The 17,656-nt window shown below is 66.3% G+C and overlaps 2 protein-coding genes across 22 annotated transcripts; both read left to right on the top strand.

The window, feature by feature from the left end:
- Positions 1–43: 43 nt before the first annotated feature.
- Positions 44–11,058, top strand: LOC309452613 (serine protease 53-like). Of its 19 annotated transcripts, none has more exons than XM_082077245.1 (15): positions 44–183; positions 1,124–1,314; positions 2,431–2,587; positions 3,218–3,542; positions 4,014–4,072; positions 4,396–4,428; positions 5,270–5,349; positions 5,912–6,216; positions 6,644–6,807; positions 7,534–7,753; positions 7,997–8,153; positions 8,908–9,140; positions 9,673–9,812; positions 10,181–10,472; positions 10,509–11,058. In XM_082077245.1, exons 3-15 carry the CDS (start codon positions 2,483–2,485, stop codon positions 11,006–11,008), a joined length of 2,613 nt encoding a protein of 870 aa, XP_081933371.1. In that variant the 5' UTR covers positions 44–183; positions 1,124–1,314; positions 2,431–2,482; the 3' UTR covers positions 11,009–11,058. The 19 variants fall into 19 exon arrangements, with proteins under 19 accessions (XP_081933371.1, XP_081933374.1, XP_081933378.1 ...); XM_082077248.1 differs by having other exon boundaries at positions 3,218–3,386; positions 3,510–3,605; positions 10,181–11,058; XM_082077252.1 differs by having other exon boundaries at positions 3,218–3,386; positions 3,510–3,542; positions 10,181–11,058.
- Positions 11,059–11,206: 148 nt separating this feature from the next.
- LOC309452617 (transforming growth factor beta-1-induced transcript 1 protein-like) lies at positions 11,207–15,180 on the top strand. 3 transcript variants are annotated; one of them, XM_082077256.1, is made up of 11 exons: positions 11,207–11,399; positions 11,508–11,611; positions 12,093–12,124; positions 12,556–12,653; positions 12,790–12,859; positions 12,932–13,016; positions 13,105–13,245; positions 13,455–13,628; positions 13,994–14,075; positions 14,646–14,794; positions 15,028–15,180. In XM_082077256.1, the coding sequence occupies exons 1-11, from the start codon at positions 11,387–11,389 to the stop codon at positions 15,169–15,171; spliced, it is 1,092 nt and encodes a 363-aa protein (XP_081933382.1). In that variant the 5' UTR covers positions 11,207–11,386; the 3' UTR covers positions 15,172–15,180. The 3 variants fall into 3 exon arrangements, with proteins under 3 accessions (XP_081933382.1, XP_081933383.1, XP_081933384.1); XM_082077257.1 differs by lacking the exon at positions 13,455–13,628; XM_082077258.1 differs by lacking the exons at positions 11,207–11,399; positions 12,556–12,653 and having other exon boundaries at positions 11,510–11,611.
- The last annotated feature ends 2,476 nt before the right edge of the window (positions 15,181–17,656 follow it).

Here is a 17,656-nt window from a genome sequence, read left to right on the forward strand (position 1 = left end):
CCCCGAGAGGGCGGGAACGGCGCGTGACCCGAATGGGCGGGAACGGCGCGCGGCGGGGGAGGAGCCGCCGCCATCTTGTGAAGGGCGGGAAATGGAGTCCCGAGGGGGAGCCCGCGAATGTTGGGGTCCCCACGACACCCGTGTCCCCTCGTGGGGGTCCCCACGTCACCTGTTCCCCCTCAGGTAGGGGTTCCCAAGGCCTAGATTTTATTTTTTTGGGGGGGGGCACTAAGGGGGTCCCAGACGCCCGGGTCTGTTTTGGGGGGGCGGGAACGGGGGGGGTCCCCTCGTGAGGGGTCCCGGATGCCTGGGTCCCTTTTCTGGGGTCCCCCCAGCGCCCACTCCCCTGGGGGGGTGACACACACGGCACCCCCCGGTGAAACCGCCACGTTTGGGATGAGGTGACACCCGTTGTGTTTGGGACCGGGGTGAGGTGACCCCCCCATGTTTGATTTGGGACCGGGGTGAGGTGACCCCCCCATGTTTGATTTGGGACCGGGGTGAGGTGACGCCCCCTGTTTTGTGTGGGACCGGGGTGAGGTGACGCCCCCATGTTTTATTTGGGACCGGGGTGAGGTGACCCCCCCATGTTTTATTTGGGACCGGGGTGAGGTGACCCCCCATGTTTTATTTGGGACCGGGGTGAGGTGACCCCCCATGTTTTATTTGGGACCGGGGTGAGGTGACCCCCCATGTTTTATTTGGGACCGGGGTGAGGTGACACCCCATGTTTTATTTGGGACCGGGGTGAGGTGACACCCCCTGTTTTGGGGGACCAGGTGGCCCCACGGGCGCATCCCCCTGGATTTTGGGTTCAATCCTGTGTGTTCTGTGCTTTTGCAGCCCCGCAGGTCGGGGCCGGCCGGAGCCCGTCGGTCACACAGGAGGCGACACCGCCGTGTTTTGGGGATGAGGTGCCCCCCTGTTTTATTTGGGCCGGGATGAGGTGCCCCCCCGTTTTATTTGGACCATGATGAGGTGCCCCCCTGTTTTATTTGGGCCGGGATGAGGTGCCCCCCCGTTTTATTTGGACCATGATGAGGTGCCCCCCGTTTTATTTGGGCCGGGATGCGGTGCCCCCCGTTTTATTTGGGCGCACTCAGGCGGTTTTGTGCTTGCGCAGCCGCCGCAGGTTGAGCGCCAGCAGGAGCCCGTTGAGCACGTAGGTGCCCAGGCACACCAGGCACAGGTCGCGCAGCGCCAGCGCCAGCACCCCCGCCAGCCACAGCGAGGCCGCCAGCGCCGCCAGCGACGTCCCCAGCAGCGCCAGCGTCACCGCGCGCCCGCGCGCCGGCCCTGCGGACGGGAGCACCGGTGAACCCGCAGCGTCCCCAGGGTGTGCCTCACAGTGTCCCCAGGGTGCCCCACAGCGTCCCCAGGGTGTGCCCCACAGCGTCCCCCACACTGTCCCCAGGGTGTGCCCCACAGTGTCCCCAAGGTGTGCCCCACACTGTCCCCAAGGTGTGCCCCACAGCGTCCCCAGGGTGTGCCCCACACTGTCCCCAGGGTGTCCCCCACACTGTCCCCCACATTGTCCCCAGGGTGCCCCACAGTGTCCCCAAGGTGTCCCCCACACTGTCCCCAGGGTGCCCCACAGTGTCCCCACACTGTCCCCCACACTGTCCCCAAGGTGTGCCCCACAGTGTCCCCCACACTGTCCCCAGGGTGTCCCACAGCGTCCCCAGGGTGTCCCCACACTGTCCCCCACAGTGTCCCCAAGGTGTCCCCCACACTGTCCCCAGGGTGTCCCCCACACTGTCCCCACACTGTCCCCCACACTGTCCCCAAGGTGTCCCCCAAGGTGTCCCCAGTGCCCCCCGCAGTGTCCCTAAGGGGTCCCCAGTGTCCCTCCCCCCCCCGTGTCTCTGAGACGGGTTGACAAGGTCCCCCAGTGTCCCCAGGGTGTCCCCAGTGCTCCCAGTGCCCTCCAGTGCCCACCCAGTGCCCTCCAGTGCTCCCAGTGCCCACCCAGTGCCCTCCCAGTGCTCCCAGTGCCTGCCCAGTGCCTTCCAGTGCTCCCAGTGCCCTCCCAGTGCCCTCCAGTGCTCCCAGTGCCCCCCAGTGCTCCCAGTGCCCCCCAGTGCTCCCAGTGCCCTCCAGTGCTCCCAGTGCTCTCACTGCCCTCCCGGTGCCCTCCAGTGCTCCCAGTGCCCACCCAGTGCCCACCCAGTGCCCCCCAGTGCCCCCAGTGCCCCCCAGTGCTCACCCAGCGCCCTCCCAGTGCTCCCACTGCCCTCCAGTGCCCTCCCAGTGCCCTCCAGTGCTCCCAGTGCCCGCCCAGTGCCTTCCAGTGCTCCCAGTGCCCTCCCACTGCGCTCCCAGTGCCCTCCAGTGCTCCCAGTGCCCCCCAGTGCTCCCAGTGCCCCCCAGTGCTCCCAGTGCCCTCCCACTGCGCTCCCAGTGCCCTCCAGTGCTCCCAGTGCCCCCCAGTGCTCCCAGGTCCGTACCCAGCAGCCCCTGCAGCAGGTAGAACGCGACCCCGATGGCGCCGTTGGGGACGTTGGCGGCGCTGTCGGCGCCCAGCAGCGGCTGCACCAGCCCGAGGCCACGCCCCCACCTGCCGAGACACGCCCACCATGCCCAAACAGTGAGTGTGACCACACCCCCACAAGCCCCGCCCCCTCAGCGCCCAAAGCCCTCCCCCCGCCCCTCCCGCCATTGGCCGCCGCGAAGTCTCGCCCCCCCGCTCGGCCGCGCGCCATTGGCCGCCGCCAAAGCCCCGCCTCCCGCGCCGCGTGGCGCTGTTTACCCGCGCGCCGGCTCCCGCCCCCGCCTTCCCCCCCCCCCCCCCCCCCCCCCGCACCCTTTCCCCGTTACCGGGAGCCGAACACGCGCGTGCAGGACACGGCGGGCGCCAGGTCGCACGCGGCGCGGTAGCCGGGGTCCCGCGCGTGCTCCCGCTCCACGTGCAGCGAGTACAGCGACAGCGCCAGCCCGGCCAGGCACACCGCCGCGCGCGCCGCCATCGCCGCCCTTCCCATTGGTCCGCCCCGCCCCGCCGCGCCCGCCGATTGGGCCAAAGCTCCCGCCGCTCCTCCCACTGCCCCGCCTGCGCTGAGCCGCCCCGCGCGCTGATTGGCCGGTGCGCACGCCGCACCTCCCACCCTCGCCGAGGCGGCCCGCACGTTGATTGGCCGGCCGCCGCGCCCCTCCCCGACGCGGCCGCGGGGTCTGCTGGGAACTGTGGTGCGCGATGAGGGGGGAACCCACAGAAAAGGGACCCAGGCGTCCGGGCGGGGCCGAGGGGTTAAAAGCGGCCGCGGGGCCCGGGCGGGCAGAGGAGGCGGCGACAGCGACGGGACGCACGGACAGGGACGCACGGACGGGGACGCACGGACAGGACACACGGACAGGGACGCACGGACGGGGACGCACGGACGGGGACGCACGGACAGGGACGCACGGACAGGGACGCACGGACAGGGACACACAGGTACCCCGGGGACGCACGGACAGGGACGCACGGACAGGGACGCACGGACAGGGACGCACAGGTACCCACGGGGACCCACGGACAGGGACACACGGACAGGGACACACAGGTACCCACGGGGACCCCCGAAGAGACCCCCCAGGCACCCCCAGGACTGCTCCGGACCCCCCAGGTTTGCAGGGACCCTCCAGGGCCCCCTTAGACCAACAGGGACCCCCCAGAGACCCCCCGTGCACCCCCAGACCCACACAGACCCCCAGACTCACCCCCCTTAGACCCACAGGGACCCCCCAGCCCCCCATTGACCCCCAATGACCCCCCCCAGAGACCCCCCTGTACCCCCAGATCCCCCCCCTTAGCCCCACAGGGACCCCCAGCCCCCCATTGACCCCCAATGACCCCCCCAGAGACCCCCCTGTACCCCCAGATCCCCCCCCTTAGCCCCACAGGGACCCCCAGCCCCCCATTGACCCCCAATGACCCCCCCAGACCCCCCTGTACCCCCAGACTCACCCCCCTTAGACCCACAGGGACCCCCCCAGCCCCCCATTGACCCCCAACCCCTTGTGTTCCCCCCCAGGACCCCCATGCGGAGCCCCGCCCCCCCCGGCCCCGCCCTCCTGCTGCTGCTGCTGCTCCGTGAGTGGGGGGACACGGGGGGGGGGGCGACACGCAGGTGACCCCCCAGGGGACCCAGGCGTCCGGCGCCGGAAGGGACCCAGGCATCCGGGCGAGGTGCCCGCTGGACCAGTCGGACCGGAAGGGGCAATGGCGTCACCACCCCCCAGAATCCTGCGGTCATCGCCCCCAAAATGAACCCTGGACGCCTGGGTCCCCTCCCGGACTCCTGGGTCCCCCCCGAACTCCTGGGTCCCTCCCGAACTCCTGGGTCCCTCGCTGGGGGGCGGGGGTCGCTCCCAGGTTCTGCCACCGGCATTTTTATGGATTATTTTTCCCCACAGACGCTGGAATTCCAGCTGGGGAGGTTCCCCCAGGTGAGAAACATGCAAATGAGTTCATGCATATTCATGAGTAGCCCCTTGGCTCCTCCCACAGCCATTCGGGGGGACCCAGGAGTCCGGGGGGACCCAGGAGTTTGGGAGAGCGACCCAGGAGTTCAGGAGGGGACCCAGGCATCCGGGAGGGACCCCCATCCCCCACCCTGCTGTCGCAACCCCCTTCCTGCTGTCGCAACAACCCCCAGGACAGTTGAAATGGGAGGGGGAGGAACAACGGACCCAGGCATCCGGGGGACCCTCTCCAAAGGGACCCAGGCGTCCGGGAGGGGGAACCCAGGTGTCCCGGGGGGGACCCGGGTTTCTGGGGGGATGGACCCAGGTGTCTGGGGGGGACCCGGGTTTCTGGGGGGATGGACCCATGTGCGCGGGGGGAACCCAGGAGTCCGGGGGACCCAGGCGTCCAGGGATAGGGACCCAGGCGTCCGGGGAGAGGGATCCAGGCGTCCGGGAGGGGAACCCAGGTGTCCCGGGGAGGACCCCGGTTTCTGGGGGGATGGACCCGGGCGTGCGGGGGGAACCCAGGAGTCCAGGCGACCCTCCACTAAGGGGACCCAGGTGTCCAGGGAGAGGGACCCAGGCGTCCGGGGAGGGGAACCCAGGTGTCTGGGGGGGCTGGACCCAGGTGTCGGGGGGCTGGACCCAGGTGTCTGGGGGGGCCGGACCCAGGTGTCTGGGGGGGCCGGACCCAGGTGTCTGGGGGGGCCGGACCCAGGTGTCGGGGGGGCTGGACCCAGGTGTCGGGGGGGCTGGACCCAGGTGTCGGGGGGCTGGACCCAGCTGTCCGGGGGCCGGACCCAGGCGTGCGGGCGCGTTCCAGGGCTGGAGTGCGGGCGGCAGCGCGAGCGGGGCCGCGTGGTCGGGGGCTCGGCCGCCAGGGCCGGGCAGTGGCCGTGGCAGGTGAGTCTGCAGCTGCGGGGGCAGCACTTCTGCGGGGGGACCCTGGTGGCCCCCCGGTGGGTCCTGTCGGCCGCTCACTGCTTCATAGGGTGAGTCTGGGGGTTGTGGGGGGGCTGGGGAACCCCCTGGGGCCTTGGGAGAGCCCGGGAACCTCCCTGGGCCACCTAGAGCATCACTGGGCCACCTATAATGGCACCGGGCCCCCTAGAGCCCCCTTGGGCCACCCAGACCCCGATTGGACTCCCTAGAACCTCCTTGGGCCACCAGACCCTCTTTGGGCCACCTGGGACCTTATTGGGCTACCTAGAGCATCACCGGGATCCCTTGAACCCCCTGGAACCACTTGGAACCCCCTTGGGCCACCTAGAACCCGGCTGGGAGCCCTAGAACCTGGTTGGGCCACCCAGAACCCTACTGGGCCACCTGAAACCTTCTTGGGCCACGTAGACCCCTGTTGGGCCCCCCCGGGCCCGTGAACACCCAGACCCCCCCCTCCCCCTCCCCATTGTCACCCTGTCCCTCCTCGCCCCCCTCCCCCATTGTCCCCCCTGTCCCCCCCCAGCCCCTCGGGCCCCCGGGCGGAGCTGCGGGCGTGGCAGGTGGTGGCCGGGCAGCTCCGATTGGCCGATGGCGATGACGTCAGCGATGAGGTCAGCGGGCAGCAGCGGGCGCTGTCGGCCATCTTGGTTCACCCTGGTTTCCGGGGCGTGGCTGGCGGTCACGACCTGGCCCTGCTGCGATTGGCCGAGCCGCTGTGGGCGGGGCCGGGCTCGGGCGTGGCCCCCGTGTGCCTGCCCCGCCCCGGCCACGCCCTCCCCTACGGCGCCACCTGCTGGGTCACCGGCTGGGGACACGTGGCCGAGAACGGTGAGGGGGGCCCGGATGCCTGGGTCCTCTTGGGGGGACACGGCCCCACGGCCCATTGTTCCCATTGTCCCCCGTCCCCTGTCCCATTGTCTCATTGTCTCCATTGTCCCCATTGTCCCATTTTCCCCCTGTCCCCATGTCCCCCTGTTCCTATTATCCCATTGCCCCCATTGTCCCCATGTCCCTCCGTCCCCATTGACCCCATTGTCCCATTGACCCCATTGTCCCATTGACCCCATTGTCCCATTGTCCCATTTTCCCCCGTCCCCATTGTCCTCACTGTCCCCCTGTCCCCATGTCTCCCTGTCCCATTCTCCCCATTGTCCCCATTATCCCGTATCCCATTGTCCCCCGTCCTCCTGTCCCACTGTCCCCATTGTCCCCCATGTCCCCCTGTCCCCTGCCCCATGTCCCCTGTCCCCTGCAGTGTCCCTGCCCGCGGGGTCCCCCCTCCAGCAGGTGGCGCTGTCCCTGCTGAGCCCCCCGACCTGTAACTGCCTGCACGGGACCCTGCGGCGGCGCGAGCTGGAGCGGCCGGCGCGGCGCGGCATGGTGTGCGCGGGCGGCACCGAGGGCCACGGAGCCTGCCAGGTGCCTATAGAGCCACCTATACACCCTATAGACCCTCGGGAGCCTCCCATAGGGATGTGGGGGTGTGGGGTTATGGGGGTTCGGGGGCGCGGCATGGTGTGCGCGGGCGGCACCGAGGGCCACGGAGCCTGCCAGGTGCCTATAGAGCCACCTATACACCCTATAGACCCTCGGGAGCCTCCCATAGGGATGTGGGGGTGTGGGGTTATGGGGGTTCGGGGGCGCGGCATGGTGTGTGTGGGCGGACAGGAGGGGCATGGGGCCTGTCAGGGACCTATAGAACACCCTATAGATGCCATAGGATCCATAGGGTCACCTACAGATCTTGTAGAATGCATAGAGTCCCCTACAGAATCCATAGGGGGCCTATGGGCCCTGTGGGGGTTCCAGGCGGACTTGGGGGCGCTGGGGCTGGTCTATGGGGCTCTATAGAGCTCTATATGGATACACAAGGCTTTATAGGTGTCTATAGGTGCTCTGTACCCCCCAGGCAGACTCGGGGGGGGGCGTTTTATGTCTGTGGGTCTGTATGTGGTCTCTGTGTGGTCTGTATTGGTCTCCATGGTGCCTTTAAGTGTCTCTATGGTACCTGTGGATGCTCTATGGTGTCTCTATGGGGTTTGTAGACGCTCCATGGCGTCTCCATGGTGTCTCTATGGTGTCTCTCTGGGGTTTGTAGACGCTCTATGGCGTCTCCATGGTGTCTCTATGGCTGTGTCCCCCCAGGCGGACTCGGGGGGCCCGGTTGTGTGTCTGTCCGGCGGTCGGTGGGTCCAGGCCGGGGTCCTGTCGTTCTCGGCGGGTTGTGCCCGCGCGGGGGGTCCGGCCGTAGCCACGGGGCTCCCGGCCCACGCGCGGTGGCTGCGGCGCCACCTCCCGCCTGCCGCCTTCCCGCCCAGCCCCAGGGAGGCGCCCCCTGCTGGGCTGGAGGACGGACTGTGCCTGGGTGAGCTGGGGAACCCTGAACCGGGGGGCACCCAGGAGTTCGGGGAGGGACCCAGGAGTTCGGGAGGGACCCAGGCGTTCGGGAGGGACCCAGGAGTTCGGGGAGGGACCCAGGAGTTCGGGGAGGGACCCAGGAGTTCAGGGGGGGACCCAGGAGTTCGGGAGGGGACCCAGGAGTTCGGGGAGGGACCCAGGAGTTCGGGGGGGAACCCAGACGCCCCGTGTGACCCTGTTTCCCCTCCAGGCTGCGGGATGCAGGGGGGCCCCCCCCTGTCGCCCCCGTTCCCGCCCCGGCCGGCCTGGCCCTGGGCGGTCACGCTGTTTCTGGAGGGGCAGCCGCGCTGCGGGGGGGCCCTGGTGGCCGAGGGGTGGGTGCTCACGGCCGCCCAGTGCTTCATCGGGTGAGTGTGCCCACGGACCCAGCCCCACAGCCACCCACAGACACCCACAAAACCAGCCCACAGCGCCCCACGTCCGGGAGGGACCCAGGCGTCCGGGAGGGACCCGGGAGTTCAGGAGGGGACCCGGGAGGTCAGGAGAGACCCAGGAGTTCAGGAGGGGACCCAGGCGTCCGGGAGAGACCCAGGAGTTCAGGAGGGGACCCAGGCGTCCGGGAGAGACCCAGGAGTTCAGGAGGGGACCCAGGCGTCCGGGAGAGACCCAGGAGCTCAGGAGGGGACCCAGGCATCCGGGAGGGACCCAGGAGTTCAGGAGGGGACCCAGGCATCCGGGAGGGACCCAGGAGTTCAGGAGGGGACCCAGGCGTCCGGGAGAGACCCAGGCGTCCGGGAGAGACCCAGGAGTTCAGGAGGGGACCCAGGCGTCCGGGAGAGACCCAGGAGCTCAGGAGGGGACCCAGGCGTCCGGGAGAGACCCAGGCGTCCGGGAGAGACCCAGGAGCTCAGGAGGGGACCCAGGCGTCCGGGAGAGACCCAGGCGTCCGGGAGAGACCCAGGAGTTCAGGAGGGGACCCAGGCGTCCGGGAGAGACCCAGGAGCTCAGGAGGGGACCCAGGCATCCAGGAGGGACCCAGGCGTCCGGGAGGGATCCAGGAGTTCAGGAGGGACCCCGACGTCCGGGAGGGTCCCGGGAGTTCAGGAGGGACCCAGGCGTCCGGGAGGGACCCCGGCGTCCGGTGAGGCCCGTTTCCCGCAGGGCTCAGGACCCGCAGGGCTGGCAGGTGGTGGCCGCGGGCGGCGCCGCCCACGCGGGGTCGCGGCTGCAGCTCCACGGCGCCTTCGTGGGCGCCGGGCGGGGCCACGACGTGGCGCTGCTGCGGCTGCAGCGCCCCCTGCAGCTCGGGAGGAGCCTGCGCCCGCTCTGCCTGCCCTACGGGGACCACCGGCCGCCCCCGGGGACGCGCTGCTGGACCCTCCTGGGGCCGCGGGGTGAGTGGCGCCGGGCAGCCCGTGTCATCCCCGTCACCCCGTGTCACCCTGTGTCCCCTGCACCCCAGTGTCCCCATCCCCGGTGTCCCCATTTCTGGTGTCACCTCCATCCTTGTTGTCTCCAACCCTGGTGTCACTCTTGGCCCTGATGTCCCCAACCTTGGTGTCGCCAGTTTCAGTGTCACCTCCATCCCTGGTGTTGCCATCTCTTGTGTCCCCCCCGGTGACATCCCCATGTCCCCCGCCATGTCCCCACACGTCCCCCCATGTCCTCTCATAACCCCCGTGTCCCCCAAATCCCCATGATCCCTGTGTCCCTGTGTCCTCCCACATCCCCATGTCCCCTGTCCCATGTCCCCCCCATATCCCCACGTCCCTTTGTCCCCCCCGTCCCCATGTCCCCCGTCCCCATGTTCCCCCGTCCCCATGTCCCCTGTCCCGTGTCCCCCCATATCCCCATGTCCCTTTGTCCCCGTGTCCTCCCACATCCCCATGTCCCCCGTCCCCACGTCCCCTGTCCTGTGTCCCCCAGGTCCCTGGGTCCCCGAGCAGCTGCTCAGCGTGGAGGTGACAATGGCCGAGTCCTGCGGGGACGCTGGGGACCCCGAGGGGACCCCGACCCCCCCTGACACCGTCTGTGTCACCGGACCCGAGAGCGACAGCGCCTGCCAGGTCCCCAAACGGCCTCCCGGGGTCCCCATGTCCCTTTGGGGGGGGTGGGGGTCCCCATGTCCCTTTTGGGTCCTTTGGGGGGTCCCAAACATCCCTTTTGGGGTCCCCAGATCCCTTTTGGGGGGGTTTTGGGGTCCCAGGGTCCCATTTTGGAGTCCCTGTGTCTCATTCTGGGGTCCCTTTTGGGTGGGTTGGGGTCCTTTTTGGGGTCCCTGGTGTCCTCATGTCCCTTTCTGGGGTCCCTTCTGGGATGTTTTGGGGTCCCTCGGGGTGTCTCCCTTTGGGGGGGTTGACCCCAGGACACTCCGTCCCCACTTTTGGGGTGTCCTCCCCCCCGCCGTGACCCTGACTTTGGGGTGTCCCCGCAGGCGCCGCCGGGGTCCCCCCTGTTCTGCCTGGAGCGGGGGGTCTGGTTCCTGCTGGGGGTGGCCGGCGGGGGGGGCTGCGGGGCCCAGGGCCCCCCCAAGTTCACGGCCGCCCCCCAATACGAGCGCTGGATTCTGGGGGTCACCCGGGAGGCCTATTTCAGCCAGACCCCCCCCGACCCCCGCGAGGAAGAGGAGGAAGAGGAGGACGGGGGGGACCCCGACATCTGGGGGGACCCCGACAGCTGGGAGGAGCCTGGAGACTGGGGGGACACCCCAACAATGGGGGACCCAGGCGTCCGGGAGAGCCCTGGAACCACGCGGGACCCAGGCGTCCGGGAGAACACCAGTACTACAGGGGACCCAGGAGTCCGGGGAGACCCAGGCATCCGGGGGAACCCTGAAATCACAGAGCACCCCAGGACCACTGAGGACCCAGGCATCCGGGAGGACCACAATGCTACAGGGAACCCCAGGATCACTGAGGACCCAGGTGTCCGGGAGCACCCCAATGCTACAGGGGACCCAGGCATCCGGGGGGACCCAGGCCTCCTGGAGCACCCCAAAGCCAGTGAGGACCCAGGCGTCCGGGGAAACCCCCCTCCCACAGGGGACCCAGGCATCCGGGAGCACCCTGAAACTACAGGGGACCCTGGGGTCCGGGGGGACCCAGGCGTCCGGGGGGACCCCGCCACCTGGCGCCAGGCCCAGCTCCCCGAGGACCCTGACACTTGGGGGGACCCTGAGTCCTGGGAGGACCCAGGCGTCCGGGAGGGGACCCAGGCGTCCGGGGGGGACCCAGGTGTCCGGGAATGCTTCGTCCAGGCCTGACCCCCATTTTTGGGAGGGGGTTCTGAGCAATAAATTGGGGGCTGAGCAGAGTCACTGCCTCTTCCTGGGGTTCCACCCCCTGCGCCACACGCCTGGGGGGTTTCCAGCCCCATTTGGGGGGGTTTCCAGCCCCATTTTTGGGGTTTCCAGCCCTCACAGTCCCAGAGTTCGTGAGGGGACCCAGGAGTTCGGGAGGGACCCAGGAACTCGGGAGGGACCCAGGAGTTCAGGCCCCTCCCCGTATCCTGCATCGGCCGGTTCCCGGGTTGGGACCCAGGCGTCCGGGGGGGACCCAGGCGTCCGGCTGCTTCCATACAAGGCCACCAAGGGGCCTGCATGCAGTGACGTCACCCGGGGGGGCCACACCCCATCCCAGCCATGGAGGACCTGGGTAAGGACTGCGTCCGTCTGTCCGTCCGTCCGTCGGTCCTGGGCAGGGGGGGACCTGGACGCCTGGGTCCCTCCTGAACTCCTGGGTCCCCTCACACCCCCTCCCCAGACGCCCTATTGGCTGACCTGGAGATGACGTCACGGCTGGCGTGCCCCCCCTCCCCCCCCGGCGGGGACATCCCCCCACCCCGGCCACCACTCCCCTACGGTCATGTGAGCGATGGGGACACTGGGGGCACTGGGGACACTGGGGACACTGGGAGCACTGGGGACATTTGGGGCACTGGGGGACATTGGGAGCACTGGGGACATTGGGGGCACTGGGGGACACAGGGGACACTGGGGGACACAGGGGACACTGGGGGCACAGGGGACACTGGGGGCACTGGGGGCACTGGGGGCACTGGGGACACTGGGGACACTGGGGACACTGGGAGCACTAGGGGGCACTGGGGACATTGGGGGCACTGGGGACATTGGAGACACTGGGACACTAGGAGCACTGGGGACATGGGGGACACTGGGGACATTGGGGACATTGGGGGCACAGGGGACACTGGGAGCACTGGGGACTTTGGGGGCACTGGGGACATTGGGGGCACTGGGGACATTAGGGACAGTGGGGACATTGGGGGCACTGGGAGGTGACGATGTCTCATGTCCCCATTTAACCCCCCAATGTTTCTGTCCCCAGGTGCCGGGGGGGGACACGGAGCAGCTTTACAGGTCTGGGGGGGAACATGGGGACATTGGGGGACAATGGGGACAACGGGGAGACAATGGGATAGTGGGGATAATGGGATAATGGGGACAATGAGGACATGGGGACGTTGGGGATAATGGGGACTATGGGGATATGGGGACAATGGGGATAATGGGGACAATGGGGATAATGGGATAATGGGGACATGGGGATGTTGGGGACAATGGGGATATGGGGACAATGGGGACAATGGGGATAATGGGATAATGGGGATAATGGGGACATGGGGATGTTGGGGACAACGGGGACAATGGGGACAATGGGGATATGGGGACAATGGGGACAATGGGATAATGGGGCCATGGGGATGTTGGGGACAACGGGGATATGGGGACAATGGGGACAATGGGGACACGGGGCCATTGGGGCCATGGGGCCGTGTCCCCTCCCCCAGCTCGGTGTGGAGGCCCCGCCCCCCCCGGGCCCCGCCCACCCTGGGGCAGCTCGAGCGCCTCCTGCAGGACCTGGACGGCACCCGGGGGGGACCCGCAGGTACCGGGACCCCAAAAACTCCCAAATCACCCCCAAATCAGACCTGAAGTCACCCCAAAGATCCCCCAAATCACCCCCAAACCCTTCAACATCACCCCCCAAATCACTCCCTAAATGGCCCCAAATCCCCCTCCAGCTGAACTCGAGCCCCACGTCTCCCCCACGAAGACCCCAGAGCTTCCACCTCCCCCCAAATCTGGGGCGCAGTGAGTACCTCCCCACCCCCCGACCCCCCAAACCCGCCATTTTCACCCCAAAACTCCCCCCATGCCCCGTAGAAATGTGGGGGCGCCCCCCTCCTCGGCCATGCAGGAGCTGGACCGTTTGATGGCCTCACTCGCCGACTTCAACCTTCACCCCCCCGTAAGTCCCAGGGGGTTTTGGGGTGTTCCCCCCCCACATGACTCCTCCCCCCCCATAAGTTTCTTTTGGGGTCATTTCCCCCCCCCAGCCCCCCCAAAAAATGGGGGGTCCCAGCGAGGGGAACCTTGAGGAGCTTCTGGTGACACTGGAGCAGGACCTGGCCAATCGGGGAGTCCCCACGCAGGACAAGGGGGTTTGTGGGGGTTGTCGGCGGCCAATCGCGGGCAAGGTAGGTTTGTGGGGCCCCCCTGGGGCGGGGGGGGAACCCAAAGGTGGGGGAGACCCCAAAAAGTTGGGGGTTTTTGTGGGGAACCCCAAAGTTGGGGCTTTTTTGGATGGGGATGGTCCCTCATTGAACCCCAACAATGGGGGGTCCTTTGGTGCCCCCTCCAAGTGGGGGTGTCCCCCAACTGGAGGGTGTCCCTAATGTCCCCCCAGGCTCTGGTGGCTTTGGGGCGCCTCTGGCACCCCGAACATCTGGTGTGTGGCCATTGTGGGGGGGCCCTGGGGGGGTCCCCGTTTCTGGAGCGGGGGGGGGTCCCCTATTGCGCCCCCGACTACGGACGCCTCTTTGCCCCCAAATGCGCCCAGTGCCACCAACCCGTGCTGCAGGTGACAATGGGGACACGGGGGATGGGGGGACATGAGGGGACATGGAGGGACGTGGGGCCTTATAGGGGGACATGGCGGGATGGGGGGGGACATGGAGGTTGGGGGGGATATGGGACCTTATGGGGGGACATGGGAACTTATGGGGGGTCAGAGGGAGATGTGGGGGTCAGGAGGGGACATGGGAACTTCTGGGGGGATATGGGGGGACATGGAGGGACATGGTGGGATGTGGGGGACATGGGACCTTATGGGGGGTCAGGGGGATGTGGGACCTTCTGGGGGGCCATGGGGGTCGTGGGAGGCCGCGTGGGGACACGGGGTGGCGGGAGCTCCCGGGTGACGTCCCCACGTCCCCGTGTCCCCAGGAGGTGGTGACGGCGCTGGGACACACGTGGCACCCGCAGCACTTCTGCTGCGCCCACTGCGGGAAGGCCCTGGGGGACCAGGGTGGGTGCCCTGTCCCCACATCCCCCCGTTCCCCAGTGCCCCTGTCCCCGTGTCCCCATCACAGAATCACAGAATGTCAGGGATTGCCCATGTCCCCCTGTCCCCATGTCCCATGTCCCCCCGTCCTTCTGTCCCCCCGTTCCCCTGTCCCCGTGTCCCCATGTCCCCCTGTCCCCCTGTCCCCATGTCCCCATCACAGAATCACAGAATGTCAGGGATTGCCCATGTCTCCCTGTCCCCATGTCCCATGTCGCCCTGTCCTTCTGTCCCCCCGTTCCCCTGTCCCCCCATCCCCCGTCCCACTGTCCCTCTGTCCCCATGTTCCCCCATCCCTCCGTCCCCCTGTCCCCTCATCCCTCCGTCCCCATGGCCCTGTGACGTCCCTATGATGCCCTCGTGATGTCCCCGTGCTGTCCCCTCCATCCCGTGATGTCCCTCGATGTCCCCCCGCTGATGTCCCCGCGCTGTCCCCTCGATCCCGTGATGTCCCCCCGCTGATGTCCCCGCGCTGTCCCCTCCATCCCGTGATGTCCCCCCGCTGATGTCCCCGCGCTGTCCCCGGTGCCGCAGGGTTCGTGGAGCAGGACGGCCGCCCCTTCTGTCCCCGCGACTTCTCGCTGCTGTTCTCCCCGCGCTGCCCGGGCTGCTCGGCTCCCGTTGTCGCCGAGTTCGTGGCCGCCATGGGGGGGCTGTGGCACCCGCGGTGCTTCGTCTGCCAGGTGACACCCTGGGAACCCCCACCCGTGCCCCTGGGACACCCGCACCCGTGTCCCTGCATCTCTGTGCCACTGGGGTCTCCTGGTCCTTGGTGTTCCTGGTGTCCCCATGTCTCCATCTCCCCGTGATCCCTGGTGTCCCCGTGGGCCCCGGTGTCCCCATGTTCCCTGTGTGTCCCCATCCCTGGTGTCCCACATCCCATGTCCCCATACCCCTAATGTCCCCACGTCCCCAGGTGTGCTCCTCCCCCTTCCCCAGCGGCACCTTCTTCGAGGACAACGGGCGCCCCGTGTGCGAGCGGCACCGCCGCGTGTCCCCGGTGTCCCCGGTGTCCCCAGCGGCGGCTCCCGGGGTCCCCGCGGCTGAACGTGCACAATAAAACACCCCAAAGTGATGGGATTTGAAATCGGTTTGGGGGGATTTGGTGCCTCACATCACAGGGTGATCCCAAAATAACAGTAGGGGGTCAGGGTTGCGTTATGGCTGGGTTAGGGTTGGCTTGGGTTGGGTTAGGGTTAGAGTCGAGGACTCTCTCGGTGCGCCCGGGGGATTTCTCTGGAGAGACTCCTCGTCTCGGTCGGGTCGTCTCGGTTCTGACTGTGCACTCGAACGGCAAAAACTACAGCAGAAGCTGCTGTGAGCAGAGGCCTCTGTATGAACTGGACAAGGAGGGAAAGGCTGCGGGCAAAGCGCGGTGCTGCACCGGCCGCCCCAATGCGGTGCCGCGGCGGGTCTCAGTGTCGCCGTCCTGTGGACAAAGCGCGGTGCTGCACCGGCCGCCCCAATGCGGTGCCGCGGCGCGCCTCAGTGCTGCCGCCCTGTGGACAAAGCGCAGTGCTGCACCGGCCGCCCCAATGCGGTGCCGCGGCGCGCCTCAGTGCTGCCGCCCTGTGGACAAAGCGCGGTGCTGCACCGGCCGCCCCAATGCGGTGCCGCGGCGGGTCTCAGTGTCGCCGTCCTGTGGACAAAGCGTGGTGCTGCACCCGGCCGCCCCAATGCGGTGCCGCGGCGGGTCTCAGTGTCGCCGCCCTGTGGCGAAACTCGGGTACTGCAGCGCACGGCCAGGGGGCAGAGACGCTGTTTGCCCCGAAGCAGCCAGAGGTGCCAGAAGCAGCCAGAGGTGCCAGATAAGAAACACAAGCAGTCAGAGGTGCCAGATAAGAAAGAACCGTCAGAACCGGCAGGAGCTACGGCTTCACAGCTCCATCAGCGTTGATCTTATGAGTCTGATTTTGATGCTAGTCATTTTGACTTACATTATGCTACAGTGTTCTGTTTGGCACTGCTAGTGGGTAACAAATAATTGTGCTGTACCACAGCACGAGATGATAATATAAGGAAGATGGCTCAGCCTCAGATAGGGCAGACGTGAAAGGAAGGGTGGGCTACACTGTCTATACATGCTGGATTTTAGGAAAAATAAATTTATCACGGCCTTATTCAAATCTGACTGTCTAAAGCCAGGCATTTCTGTTCCTCAGAGCTCTGCCCCAGGGGAGCTGGTGTGCGGGAAAGGAAATTCAACTGGAGGCGGCTTAGTTTTTAAACTGCGTGATGTGCTTTTTCTGGGGTGGCATTAACCTGAGAAATTTGGGAACTCAGAAAAAAACATAAAATTTATCTGCACTGCCACTGCCTGTTGTCAGCCCAGCATTTTCATCAGGCAAGGCGAGGTCTAACCTGAGAATGGGCTGCTCACAACCAGAGACCCACGGTTCAGGGAAGCCAAAGGATTTTATCACGGGGTTGTTTTGGGAGATGTTCTGATATGCGACGGGTGTCTGCTTTTGGTCTTACACAGGAATAAATCAGTATGGCTTAATGCACCGTATACCAGCAGGTCTATGTGTCAGGTGGACTTAATGGGTCTGAACAGCTTCACCTGGGACCTCACCCACAGCCTGACCACAGGCCCTGGATCCTATTTAAGCTCAGCCCAGGGCTCTCACCTGCTCTTTGAGCTCTGCTGCAGGAGTGCTGGTCTGCAGCCTTGTTGTTGCCTGTGCTCCTTGGACTGATGCTGTGGGTAGGTGTCTCCTGGGTGGCCCCTTGCGTGTGTGTTGTGGCTTGTCTGTTCCTGTCTGCATTTGCTCCTGACTGGGTTCCTTGGGTGGCCCTGGGCCTGTTCATCCCTTGGTGGTTCTGTTTGCTGTGTCTGGGCGCTGTGGGAGCTGGGCAGAGCCCTCACTGGGGTTGCTCTTGGTTCCTTTCCCTCAGGGAGCATCTGGAGCAGCCGCTGTAATGAAGCTAAACCACCTTGTATGTTGCTTATGTGCATTGTCTTTTCAGGAAGTAAAGAAAGGAACTCTTTCTTCGTGAGCTGGGAGTTGAATTGTTTAAATTAGGGAGGAGTTCCCCCAGACCGTCGTGTTGGTGGGAGAGCATTTCTTCGTCCATGTGAGTAAGAGTACATGAGCTGGCCCCATCTGCCTCAGACATCAAGCTCTATGAAAGGGCATGAATTTTTTGGGATCTTCCTCAAGCAAAGATAATATATAATGGTTTCTGACTTCTATGGCGCCTCTTTCCTGCTCTGAAATGGTAATTCTGACAAAGGCGCAATATCTGAGTATGTATTTCTGTAGCTGTCACCCTGATTTCACTAAAAAGCAATACTGCCCCCCATCTCTTTATTTTCCTGTTATAAAAATTACTGTGAGCAAATATGTCTCTTGTAGGCATGGACTTAAACTTTTGGAGTGAACAAGTAATTCTGGTTCACGGGAAATGATCACCTTGCCAAGGGAAGCAGATAACTACAGGAGTAAATCCTCACGGCTCGTTAAAACCACGCTGTGGGTCTAGCTGGTGACAAACCACATCTGTCAGACTGGAGATGAAAGTGGCTGTACCTTTGTCAAAGC

Source organism: Streptopelia decaocto (assembly GCF_964273445.1).
Source record: "Streptopelia decaocto genome assembly, contig: HAP1_SCAFFOLD_727, whole genome shotgun sequence".
Lineage (NCBI taxonomy): Eukaryota > Metazoa > Chordata > Aves > Columbiformes > Columbidae > Streptopelia > Streptopelia decaocto.